Below are 13,650 nucleotides of genomic sequence, written 5' to 3'. Positions count from 1 at the left end.
TAGGAAAGGTGCAGCGCCTCTTAAATTTTGTATCAACCCCTTTAAGGAAATATATTAACTTCGTGTCCCGCGTCACAGGAGAGAGAGAGCGCGGATTTTCAAATTATACAGTCTGCAGTAACGTTTTATAATCAAGATATCCGCACACTACAGATAGAGGTTTCACGGCCATTCGAGATGTTACTGTTCTGCCGCTGGTTATGTCAGATACAAATGGAGCGGCCGGTTCCGTCATTCGACCATGGCTGATCTGTTTTTCAACCCTCAACCTTTCATCCTCTTTCTCGTCAATACCCGTCTATCAATAATATTACCAGCTGTCCACGCCAGGAATAATAATTTACTCTGCCCGTAATTTTGGGCCCACGCGCTAATGATACATATTTCAGTGTTTGTACTTCATTGACGCTCCCAGCAATGAGAATTTGTTCAGCTTTGATTCTGGTAGCCGTGCCGATGTTTTAGTGGCGTGTTCATTCTCCCTGCCTGTTAGAGACACATCAGGAAATGATTCAGAACCCTCTCCGCGCTGACTGCAAGAAATTTTGTAAAGCACAAGATATAGTCTTAGTTGCAGAAGCATGGGACTTTACATTTTATTATTACTTAAGGTCAGGCTGAAATCGGCGGGCGATTTGAAATGAACCAATCAGCCTCTGACAAATATTTTACTGCTTTTTCTGTCCTTCAGTGGCTGTTTCTCAGTGGGTTGAGGGACGGGACTGTATCCAATCCCAGCTCTAGGGCGGGCTCTCCATTCCCTGAGTAGGCAGCGCCGCAGCAGGCTCAGCATTGATAGCAGCCGCCTTTGTGTGTTGCAGAGAATGGCCAGAACCAAGCAGACAGCGCGCAAATCCACCGGAGGGAAAGCTCCCCGCAAGCAGCTGGCGACCAAAGCGGCCCGCAAGAGCGCTCCGGCCACGGGCGGAGTGAAGAAGCCTCATCGCTACAGGCCCGGCACGGTGGCTCTGCGGGAGATCCGCCGCTACCAGAAATCCACCGAGCTGCTGATCCGCAAACTGCCGTTCAAGCGCCTGGTGCGGGAGATCGCTCAGGACTTCAAGACCGACCTGCGCTTCCAGAGCTCGGCCGTGATGGCCCTGCAGGAGGCCAGCGAGGCTTACCTGGTGGGGCTGTTTGAGGACACCAACCTGTGTGCCATCCACGCCAAGCGAGTCACCATCACGCCCAAAGACATCCAGCTGGCCCGGCGGGGAGCGTGCCCGGCCCTGCACATTCACCCCGAGAGACACAACGGCTCTTTTCAGAGCCACAAAAGTATCCAGAGAGAGCAGTAATCGGTAGGCACTCTGACGTCTCGTCAAAGTAAACCGACAGCATGCTATTGATGTCGTGTCTCAATGCCACAGCTGTTACAGAAACATAGTGCATCTCTCAGACCCGATTATTGCCCTGAGTTGTGAATCAGGTCTATAAATGTCCAGTAATCACACCACAGTTCAAGCGCTGCACCTGACATTTTGCAAATTCCGATTGAAACGCGTGCGCCAATGACTCGCGTCCGGCCGCTGTTCTAGTTTTATTTCGGTTCAGGCGAAAACGAGAGGGATAGTTTTGCCTATTTAGACTCCCGTGTTTGCACATGAAATGAAAATTCTTCAACCAGCAGTGTCAGTCTAGCTGCTTTCACTGATGTTGTGAGTGGCTCTTAAAAGAGCCTTTGGGTTGTCAGGTTAGTTAACGGTCTCTTCATTTTTTAGTGGTGCCGCCTGCGGCGGTTTTCTTGGGCAGCAACACGGCCTGGATATTAGGCAGCACCCCGCCCTGAGCGATGGTCACCCCTCCCAGCAGCTTGTTGAGCTCCTCGTCGTTGCGCACGGCCAGCTGGAGGTGCCTGGGGATGATGCGGGTCTTCTTGTTGTCCCGGGCCGCGTTACCGGCCAGCTCGAGGATTTCAGCCGTCAGGTACTCGAGCACCGCAGCCAGATAGACCGGCGCTCCGGCACCCACACGCTCAGCATAGTTACCCCTTCTCAGGAGCCTGTGAATACGGCCCACCGGGAACTGCAGGCCAGCCCGGGACGACCGGGACTTCGCCTTCGAGCGAGCTTTCCCACCACTGCCCTTTCCTCTCCCAGACATTCCAACACTCTGACAGACACTTGCACACAAAATGCTGTAATGCGGCCACATCCCGCCCTCTTATACCTTCGGGAGGAATGGGGCTGCGGCCATTGCTGATTGGGCACATTGTTCAGTATCTCCTAATGTCATTTCAATGCCCAATCAGATATCTGCTTCCCTCACCAATCCGGAGCGGGCCCGGGGAGGAGGCCGGAAAATCCTGGCGCCAAATCATCAACCGCTTTCTTTCAAACTCGGAAAGCCCGCCAATACTTTCAAAACGGGTGGAAGTTTTACAAAAACAATGCGTTCATACTTCAGATAATATCCTTCACACCATTTCTGTCTGATTCTCCGGCCTAGTTGAATCCGTCTATTCTTGATCTTGAAGTTTTATTTGCGACTAAAACTTAAGAATAAGCGGAAGGGGGAAAGAAAAGCCCGCCGAAAGTTATTCTCTTCACAGATTGAGTTTAATTTACATCAGCACCTGGATATCATGATAAAAGTATCACACAACTGTTTCTTTCGCGCTGAGCGCATTACTGCTTTAAACAATATTTTACAATCGCGCTTCCTGTTGCACAAGATCAACAATATTTCCACTTTTGCGATGCCGGTCTGGTTCTGTTCTTCCTTGATCTCGGTTCACTTGAAAATTTTTCCGCCGACAGCAGAAAAGCCTCATTTATAGCTTTCTGCAAAACGGGATAGAACCCGCGGGGAGATTTGAAAATAAAACAAAATTCCTCTGCGTGGAAACGGTAGGAAAATACCGGCTCCAAATCATCAACCGTTTTCTTTCCGATTTGAAAAAGCCCGCCAACGTGGGCAAGACGAGGAAGAGGTTTTACAAGGATTTTTGCGTCAATGGTTACGATTTAATTTCCTTTCAGTTAAAAATGTTCACTTCACATAATCTCTCTATTTGACTCCCTAAGCAACACCGTTTTCAGAAAATATTGTAAAATAGCCCTCACTTATTGTGCTGGATCAGTCTTTCCTGTCGGTCTCGGTTCATTTTGAAAGTCTCTCACCGACAGCAGAAAGCCCCACACACTGCAAACTGAAAAAAAATCGGATAAATTTCCTTACAGATTTGGAAATTGAAAAAGGAATCGCACCACATTTTATTAATGAGACTCAAATAAGAGATCAGAATTTTTCGTTCGCATGGGTGAAATCCAGCGTTCATACCTCATTGGGACAAATTGGAAAATCATGTAGGATAGGGGAGTTTTACAAAGAGGATTCAACAGTTTAATTTTCCTTTGAGCTTAATTCACTTTCACATTACAACTGAACGCTGACATATTTATAAAAAATTACGCAACTTTTTTTTCGGGTTAAAACTTGAAGTTGCCCTCCCTCATTGTCCTTGAGCAGACAGTTTCACACTGGGGACTGCAATCCTGGTTCTGGCTTTATCTCAGCTCATTTTGAAAGCCTCTCACTGACGGCTGAATCCTGAATGTCAGGTATTCTGCAAAATCTGTTCGTGGGACTCGAGCAATTAGTTTTCTTTCCAGGGGGTGAAATTCCTGATCAAGGGGGAAATAATAACGAGAACACATAGGAGTTGCTGAAAAAAATGACGCAGTGACGATAAATATGCTTTCTGTACAGGGAAGGAAGAGAGACTGGGTAGGAAGGCGAACGAAACTAACGGACAGAGGGTCAGGGACCGCACGTGAATTTTTAGAACGTTTGTGTAAACAAAGATAAAGATTAGACATTAATCATAGATACCGAGAATCATTTTTGCAAACTTAAAATGGTCCAACTGCTTCATTGAAATTGTGGATGGCTCTTAAAAGAGCCTTTGGGTTTTGGACGTGTTTTTCTCAGCACAGTGTGGGGTCTCACTTGGAGCTGGTGTACTTGGTCACCGCCTTTGTACCCTCCGACACGGCGTGCTTGGCCAGCTCCCCGGGCAGCAGCAGCCGCACGGCGGCCTGGATCTCCCGGGAACTGACGGTGCTGCGCTTGTTGTAATGGGCCAGGCAGGAAGCCTCCCCCCGCAATACGCTCGAAAATATCGTTGACGAACGAGTTCATGATGCTCATGGCCCTGGAGGAGATGCCGGTGTCGGGGTGAACCTGCTTCATCACTCTGTAGATGTCGATGGAATAACTTTCTTTCCGGGCCCTTGTGCTCTTCTCGCCGCCCTTCGCTGGCGCCCTCTTCACCACTTTCTTCGCGCCTTTCTAAACAACTTGTCCTTTCTCCTCCTCCACCATTGCTGCACTCAATGTCAGACACAGAATAAGGGGAAACGGGCCCGGAGCTCGCTTTTTATTGTCTGAGTGCGTCAGCAATGCTAATGAGGGATGGGGGGAGAAGCCTTGATCGTGATTGGGTAGTTTACAAGATAATAAAGTGTGGAGCTGGAAGAAAACAGCAGGACAAGCAGCATCTCAGGAGCACAAAAGCTGACGTTTCGTGCCTAGTCCCTTTACCCTTCAGAAAAGGTGGAGGGTGAGAGCGTTCTAAAATAAATAGGGAGGGGTTGGCGAATCAAAGATGGATACAGGAGAAGGTAGATGGAGAGGACAGGAGAGTTGCAGTGGGATAGAGATCCCCCGAGGTTTGTCTGGATTCTCCAGCATCTGCAGTAACCATTATCTCTGATGCAATTTTAACTTCACTGCGAAGTGTCTTCCAAGGATGCCTACCCTGAAAAAGTCACCATCCTCCCTCCAGAATAAAAGCATGGACACTTTTCTAAATGGGCAGAAAATTAAGAAGTCTTAAGTGCAGAGAGACTTGGGAGTTCTACTCCAGAATTCTCTCAAGGTGAACTTGGTGGTTGAGTCAGTAGTCAGGAAGGCAACTGCAATGTTGTCATTTATTTCGCAAGGACATGGGCCCCATATCTCAGGAAGGATGTGCTGGCCCTGGAGCAGGTTCAGAGGAGGTTCACAAGGATGGTCCCAGGAATGGAAAGTTTAACGTATGAGCAACGTTTGAGGATATTGGGATTGTACTCCTTGGAGTTCAGAAGAATGACAGGGGATTGAATCAAAACTTAGACTACTGGATGGCTGGACAGAGTGGATGTTGGGAAAATGCTTCCATTGGTAGGAGAGACTAGAACCCAAGGGCACAGCCTTCAGGTGAAGTGAAGACCTTTTAAGACCTTTTAGAACACAGAGATCAGGAGAAACGTCTTCAGCCAGAGAATGGTGAATCTATGGAATTCACTGCCACAGAAGGCTGTGGAGGTATTGAGTGCATTTAAGGGTGAGATAGATAGGTTTTTGATTATCAAGGGGATCAATGTCACAGAGAGAAGGCAGGAGAATTGGCTTAAGGATCTTCTCAGCCATGAATGAATGGCAGAAAAGACTTGATGGGCCAAATAGCCTGATTTCTGCTCCTATGTTTTATGTTCTTATAGTAATACAGTATGGACATGGGCCCATCTGCCCAAACTGGTTCATGATGACCATGGTGCCCAGTTAGTTCCAGTTGCCCACATTATATCCATCTAAATTGCTCCCATCCATGCACCTGTTCAAATGTTTTTTTTTTAAATATTGTTATTGTACCTGCCTCAACAACTTTCTCTCGCGGCTGATTCCACATGTGCTGCACTCTCTCTGTGAAGTTGACACCCCTCAGGTCCTTCTTAAATCCTTGCCATCTCACCTGAAACCTATGCACTCCAGTTTTCAATTCCCCAACCTTGGGCAAAAACAAACACGATATGCATTTATCCTGTCTATGGTCCTCACGATTTTATACAACTGAATAAACTCACACCTCATTCTCCTCCGTTCCAAGAAATAAAGTCCTATCCTGGCCAACATCTCCCTGTCACCCAGGCCCACTAGTCCTGTGTACATCTTCTTTCAACACTTTCTAGTTGGACTATGTTATTTCTACAACAGGGTGACCAAAACTGTACACAATACTCCAAGTGTGGTCTCACCAATAATTTATACAACTGTAACATAATGTCCCAACTCTATACTAAATGCCTCGATCAATGAAGGCCAGCATGCTGAATGCCTTCTTCAGCACCCTGTCCACCTGAGACACTGCTTGAAACAAACTACGTACCTGTACTCCTTGGTCCCTCTGTACCACATCACTGCTCAGGGACCTTGCCGTTTACTGCACAAGGCCTACTTTAGTTTGACATTCCAAAGTGCAACACCTAACACTTATCTGCATTGAATTGCATTTTCCAATCTTTAGCCCACGTCCCCATCTGATCAAGATCCCTCTGTTATTTTTCATAAGCCTCCCCACTATCAATGATACCTCCTAACTTTGTATCATCTGTAAATTTACTCATCAAACTTTGCACATTCACATCCAGATCATTTATGTTAATAACAAATAACAAAGGTCCCAGCACCAATCCCTGTGGCACACCACAAGTCACAGGCCTCCAGTCCGAGAAACAATCTTCAACTGTCACGCTCTGCTTTGGGCCATCAAGCCAATTTTGAATCCAATGAGCTAGCTTTCCACGTTCAAGTGAGCCACAACACACTGCAGCGTCCCGGAGTTTCACAAAGCCAAGGAAGAACACTGATAGTGTCTTTAGAAATACAGTTACCCAAAATGCATTGTTCGCAGATGCTACACAACTGATGAGAACAGGAAGACACAGCACATCCAGTGATAGTAGTCACCAGACTATGCACTGAGGGTGTGAAATAACCACCAGGTTACACTATCCCCGAAGAATCATGATAGCCCACGAACTGACAGCTGCTGTTGTGAATGAAGGATCCAACATCCACAATTAGCAGAACCAACGCTATTTACAAGATAGCATGCAAATACTGCCAAATACCTTCGCTAAGGCAAACCGGTAGGAAACTAGCCACCAGGATTCACGGGCATCAACTCGCTGCCAAACGTCATGACCAACTATCACTCATCTCAATGCACGTGGATGAAGAGGGACACCAATTCGACTGGGACAACGTAGCCATCAGAGGACAAGCCAGCCAAGGACACGCACGAGAATTCAAACTAGAACTCCATTCACAAACATGTCCAGCTGGATACCACACACCAACCAGTAGGAAACAAATCTGCAAGTGATGCTCACCACCCCAGCAAACGGAGGCACATAAATAGCAAGAAGCACAGAATACCAACGTTTCATTCATGGTGCACTGATGATGTTATGTAGTATGGTGATGAAATGTCTGAACAAACGTACAAGCTCAGTGAGCAACTCAACAGCAGCGTACTTCATGAACTAACCCTGACATTTCTGTGAAAGCGATTATCAACATGTATCTGTCAATTTCCGCAATTGGACTGTGACTGTGATCAGACTCTGTCAGTTTCTGCTTGGTCGCCATGTGAGTGCAGTTATCAGTAAGGACCTGTCAGATTCCGCTCTGTGAATGAGAGGAATTATCAAACTGTACCCGTCAGTCAGTTCATGTTGTGTGTAACTGGGAAGGCTGATTCCAGCATCTGCAGTTCTTGCTATGTCCAAGGTTATTCTCAATCTGTTCCTGTCAAGTTCGTCCATTTGAATATGTGCATGTAAGCAATGTGCACCTATCATTTGCTTCTCTGTCAATTTGCGAGTCCAGTTACCAAGATGTACCTGTGAGAATCTACTCTGAATATTTGAGTACAGTCAGCAATCCGTGCCCGTCTGTCTGTGGATTTGTAATTGCAGTTCGAAGTTTGTACCTGTCACTTTATGCTCTGTGAAATTGGGAGTGTTGTCATCGATATATTCCTGACAGTTTCGGTCTCTGTGAATATGAGTGCAGTAATTAATATGTGCATAATAGTTTCTATTATGTGACTATGTGAACATTTTTAATCAACCTTTTACTTGCAGTTTCTGAAGTATTAATATGGTCAAATACCATTTTTTTCATCTGACCCTTCAATATGAATGCGTGAGGTTAGGTATCCACGCGTACGTATTCTACTCCTAAAAGTGGATTAGTTGTCAGGCAGCCAGTAATAATTAATCACACCTCCACTGATTAATATGTGGAGTTGATATTAGAGTAATTCTATGCAGATTTCCTTCAATTCCTGAGGGTATACTTTGGACAAGGATTCAGTACACCCATCTTCAGAAGTGGTGAAAATGTCAATGGGTTATGATTGGTGAAATCTGTGAACTGGGTATTTTGAATGGAGAGAGAAGCAAAATAGAGTGGCATTCCTCCGTGTTGTTTTATTGTCGGTTTGAACATGTCTGACTGGAAATTAAAGCTCAACGTGTGTCTGACTCAATCTGCTCTGTGACTGTGGAAAGGATGTTCTCTGCTGTGACAGTGGGAACATAACTGCTGTTTGAGAACAATCCTACGATAAAGGTAGAGATGGGAGTTCCGCTGCCACCATGATACATTTATTGAAATTGAAAGCTGGCTGAATGGATGTAGAATTATTGGCCTGTTGTTTCTAAGCAGTGCAGACTTGATGAGACACAGGACTGTTTGCTGTGCTGTAGTTGCCTACAACAATATATTATGTGAGAGATAATCATTTTGTATATGATATGATTCAGTTAACTGAAATTTAAATGGAACTCCATAACTGTCAGCCCTTGGGTCTTTACTTATGATGTTCGTATTTTGAACTAGTTCTGAATCAATCAGTACCTGTATCTGTCAGTCCATCCACATGGAAACAAAGCAGAGTAATATTACAGGTCCCGTCACACTTCTTCACAACAGAGGTTCAACTTCACAACACCCATTTCTATACTCATATCCCGAAAGACTTGCTGAGATTTTGCAGCAATGTCTACTTTTGTTTCCGATTTCCAGCATCTGCGGTTCCGTGGTTTTTCGCTTTGTCAGGAAAATGTGTTTGAAGTTCTCATGATTTATTTGTTATGTTTATATATGGGATAACTATTTATCAAAGGAACAATTCTGTCCCAATTCGTTACTGGTAAACTAAAATGAAGTGTCACTCTCAGCACAAAACCAAATTTGTTGGAAAAGGTCAGCAGCTCTGGCAGCATCTGAGAGTGCAGTTATCAATTTACACTTGCTGGTTTCTCTGATGTGAACATATGAATGTAATGATCAATTTATGTCTGACAGTTTCTGTGGCATGAATATTTAAATACAGTTATCATTTTGCGCCTGTCAGTTTCTTCTATGCGAATGTAATCATCGATCCTTACCTGTCAATTTCAGCTTTTGTCAATGTGAGCGTAGTTATCATTTTGTCCTTGTCAGATTCTGCTCTGCTAATATGAGTGTAATTATCAAATTTTACAGTTCTGAGGAAGCATCACCAGACCTGAAACATGAACTGATTTTCTCTTCATAGATGCTGCCAGACCTGCTGAGCTTTTACTGCATGTTCTGATTTTGCACCTGATTTACAGCATCCACAGTTCTTTTGTCTTTTTTTATATCAGATTTTACCTTTCAGTTGCGGAAAATTAAATGTGTGAATCCAGTTGTCAATCTACGTCAGTTTCTGCTCTTCAATGAGTGTCGTTATCAATTTTCTGTCAAATTCTGCTTTGTAAATATCTAAGTGTAGTTATCAAACCGTACCTGTCAGTTTTTGCTACGTGCTAGCATGACCGTATTTACCAATCTGTAACTTTCAGTTTCTCCTGTGTGTATCTGTGTGCAGTTATTAATCTGTTAAAACAAGATGCAGAGCTTCAAAGAGTTGTGAATGAATACATTTATTTATACATACCTGTTAACTTTGGTTTTGTGAAGAACCGGGTGTAGTTATTGATCTGAACTGGTCAGTAGCTGTCACATGAAGATGGGAGTGTAATTATCAACCTGTCCCTCTCAGTTTCTGCTGTGTCATATGTGAGTTTAGTTGTCAATCAATACCCATCCATTCCTGCTTCATGAATGTGGGAATGCATTGCAAAAAAACATCAAATTCTTCTGTGAATGTGAAAATGTAGATCACAATCTCTACATTTTTATGATGTGTGCATACATTTATCATGCTGCACCTGTCAGTTTTTTTGCATTCTGAATGTGTGCATAATTGTCATTGTCCCTGCCATTTTCTGACACATGAATACAAGAGTGTAGTTATCGACATACAAAGAACAAGGAGAACAAAGAAAATTACAGCACAGGAAAATGTCCTTCGGCGCTCCAAGCCTGTGCCAATCGAGACCCTCTGTCTAACCTGTCATCTAGTTTCTAACGGTCTGTGTCCATTTGCTCCCCGCCCATCCATGCACCTGTCCAAATATATCTTAAAAGACGCTAACGTGTCTGCATCTACCACCTCCGCTGGCAACGCGTTCCAGGCACCCACCACCCTCTGCGTCAAAAACTTTCCATGCATATCTCCCTTAACCTCTCCTACTCTCACTTTGAACTCAGGACCCCGAGTAATTGAGTCCCCCACTCTGGGAAAAAGCTTCTTGCTATCCACCCTGTCTATACCCCTCATGACTTTGTCGACCTCAATCAGGTGCCCCCTGCATCTCCATCTTTCTAATGAAAATAATCCTAATCTACTCAAACTCTCTTCATAGCTAGCACCCTCCATACCAGGCAACATCCTGGTGAACCTCCTCTGCACCCCCTCCAAAAGCATCCACATCCTTTTGGTAATGTGGCGGCCAGAACTGTACACAGTATTCTAAATGTGGCCGAACCAAAGTCTTGTACAAATGTACTATGACCTGCCACTCTTGTACTCAATACCCCATCCAATGAAGGAAAACATATCATATGCCTTCTTGACCACGCTTTCGACCTGCGTTGCCACCTTCAGAGAACAATGGACCTGAGCACCCAGATCTCTCTGTTCATCAATTTTCCCTAGGACTTGTCCATTTACTGTATAGTTCGCCCTTGAATTAGATCTTCAAAAATGCATCACCTCGCATTTGCCCGGATTGAACTCCATCTGCCTTTTATCTGCCCAACTCTCCAGTCTATCTATATTCTGCTGTAATCTCTGACAGTCCCCTTCACTATCTGCTACTCCACCAATCTTAGTGTCATCTGCACACTTGTTGGTCAGACCACCTGCACCTTCCTCCCACTCATTTACGTACATCACAAACAACAGTGGTCCCAGCACAGATCCCTGTGGAACACCACTAGTCATAGGTCTCCAATTTGAGAAACTCCCTTCTACAACTACTACTACTACTATTCTCTGCCTCAGTGATATGTGATTGTCACTTTCTTCTCTATGGCTGTGAGAGCGTATTTTCTCACTTGTGCCAGTCACATCCTGCCCTGTAAATCTGAGAAACTAATTATTAAGCTATACCTGTCACTATCTGATTTGTGAATGCATGTTTCATTCTCTCCCTGTCAAGTTTCTGTTGTGTGAATGTGCAAGTGAAGTTATTGATCGGTGACTGTCAATTTCAGCTGAATATTGCACTTTCAACATCTGCAGGCTTTCTTTGATGTTCAAATATCTGCTCATCAACATGAATATGCAGCTGTGTGTGTAAGGGGCTGTAAGTGAAACTGTCAGTGTTTATACCATTCTCTGGCTCGAGCAGTGCGGCTGAAGTTTGAGTATGTTCCACAATATTCATTCTATGCCATGGTTTATGTTTTACTCTAATTTTGGTCAGACTGTGGTTTGAATGTGTTGAGTTTAATGTTCACATTTTTGTTGCAAGTTCGCTGTACGAATCATTCTTAATTGTAAGTCAAAAACTTGGTATCTGATGAATATATGTTATTTTCTGTCTGTTTTCAGGTCAATATTTAATTTCTTTCTGGTAGATTAAAGGCTTCATATTCAGCAGTGGGTTCTGCTATTCAGTTTGAGGGGCAAACAAATTCAAAGGCAATATAGGTTTCAAACTAACCTTGTCCTGCTTTGCAATTCCTCCAGTTTGTACAAAAGTGAAAAAAAAACTTCAGTTACCTCTCTCAGTCGAAGACACGGTGAGATATTTGGAGGTACAATGAATCTCTGGTTCAATCTACTACTTGGACTATTTCATGGGAATTCAGCATGTCAAAAAATTCATACAAATTTTTGATGATTTCACCAACAAATGATACTTAATTTATGACTATCGCCATTACCATATGTTTAAATCTTACAGGGACTGCATGGAGATTGAAGAACTGAGCTCACTTTTTGTTCTGTTGTCTATTGCATAGAAGGCTATCTCTCTGACCTGAAATCTGAGAGTAGAAATCATGTTTAGTGTTACATGTTCTGGGGCTTGAAGTGTACATGGTCTTCACGGCTGTTAGATGTTGAGGAATGTGTGTTGGAACGGTGCATGTATGTATGTGGAATACATTGTAAATCACTCAGTAGGGGGGGCGTGTATGTGTGTGCGTGCATGTGCAGTTTATGTTGTGTGCTCTCAGAACCATTCTATGCCTCGCATTTGGAAGTCACATGATTTAAATTGTTCTCTCCGTGCCCAGGACTTCAATTTGTCAAAACAGAGACACAGTGCTGCTCAGTAACCGATAATGTGAATGTTTTCTTGTGTGTCTGTACTCACACAGTGCTTCACCTCTGGTTGGTGTAACTATGTAACAGCATGAACTATTGCTTCACCTTGACAGTAACTTTAAAAACATACTTACTAAATGCAGAATTACTGCAGTTCCTCAGTGTCTGTTTCAGATGAAGATTCAGTCTGTGACTTTTCAAAAATGTTGTAAATGACTATGAATGGCTATGAATGAAGAAAATTGTTGCAACTGTGGAGGTGTGCATTGGGCAAAGAGAGAAAACAAACGATTTGTATTTTGTTGGTTCTATTTGACTGTTAGCTTGAATGCATATCACTGGAAATTGAGTTCAACGTGTCCTGACTCAAACTGCTCTTTGCCTGCGCAAAGGAACCGTGCTGACAGCGGTAACATACCTGCAGTTTGTGAGAAGCAGCTGCTCACACTTGGCTTTGTGCCAAGGGAATGATACACTGTCTTGCTCCTTCATGTATTTGCCTCGAAGAAAACAGAAGAGAAACATTCTGTAAATCAGCATCATCCAAGCTTGACAACCTCAATCAGATTAACGTACGTTCCGTTGATAATTATGAGGATGTTTCTTTTCTTCAACTTCAACAGACAATGTAGCAGAGCTCCAAAAGTTTGTAATTTTAAATAAATCTATTGGACTGGAGCACATAATGAGACTTCTGTCTTTTCTTTGAAACCATCAGTTCAAACATAGGTCTGATTCCATTTTACCTTGGAGGATTGCTTTCTTCATATATACATTTCAATCCCAATTGAGTGAAATCCAGAAACTGAACAACAACTGCACAGCTCCATCTGAGATGCTACCCAAAGATGCTGTAACATTGACACAGTTTGTGTTACCAGATCCCAACACTAACTGTTGAAAACAACAATGGACACTACTTCAAATGTTATTGCTCGAGAAATATAATCTGTTGACTCCGATCTATGTCCTTTACAGGATTCTTATACGTCCATAGTCTTGTCTGTGTTTCCACTTTTAATTGTACAATGTGAAACAGTGGCCAAACAAGGAGCATTTGGGCAGGGCCAGCATTGGCATTCACTGCTTTTCCCAATAATTCCAAACAACAGACATCAGTGGGTCATTCCCGAATTCCCTTCTCTCCCACTGTGAGCAAAGCAACTGGG

The 13,650-nt window shown here is 43.8% G+C and overlaps 1 protein-coding gene across 1 annotated transcript; it reads left to right on the top strand.

Annotated features, from left to right (window-relative positions):
* The first annotated feature begins 824 nt into the window (after nt 1-824).
* On the top strand, nt 825-1,298 carry LOC125449968 (histone H3-like). Its single transcript, XM_059643168.1, has one exon. It carries the CDS (start codon nt 825-827, stop codon nt 1,296-1,298), a length of 474 nt encoding a protein of 157 aa, XP_059499151.1.
* Nucleotides 1,299-13,650: the final 12,352 nt, after the last annotated feature.

This window comes from Stegostoma tigrinum, chromosome 49 (genome assembly GCF_030684315.1).
Source record: "Stegostoma tigrinum isolate sSteTig4 chromosome 49, sSteTig4.hap1, whole genome shotgun sequence".
NCBI lineage: Eukaryota > Metazoa > Chordata > Chondrichthyes > Orectolobiformes > Stegostomatidae > Stegostoma > Stegostoma tigrinum.
The sequence above is the reverse complement of the archived record's forward strand: the minus strand, read 5'-3'. Positions and strand labels throughout refer to the sequence as shown.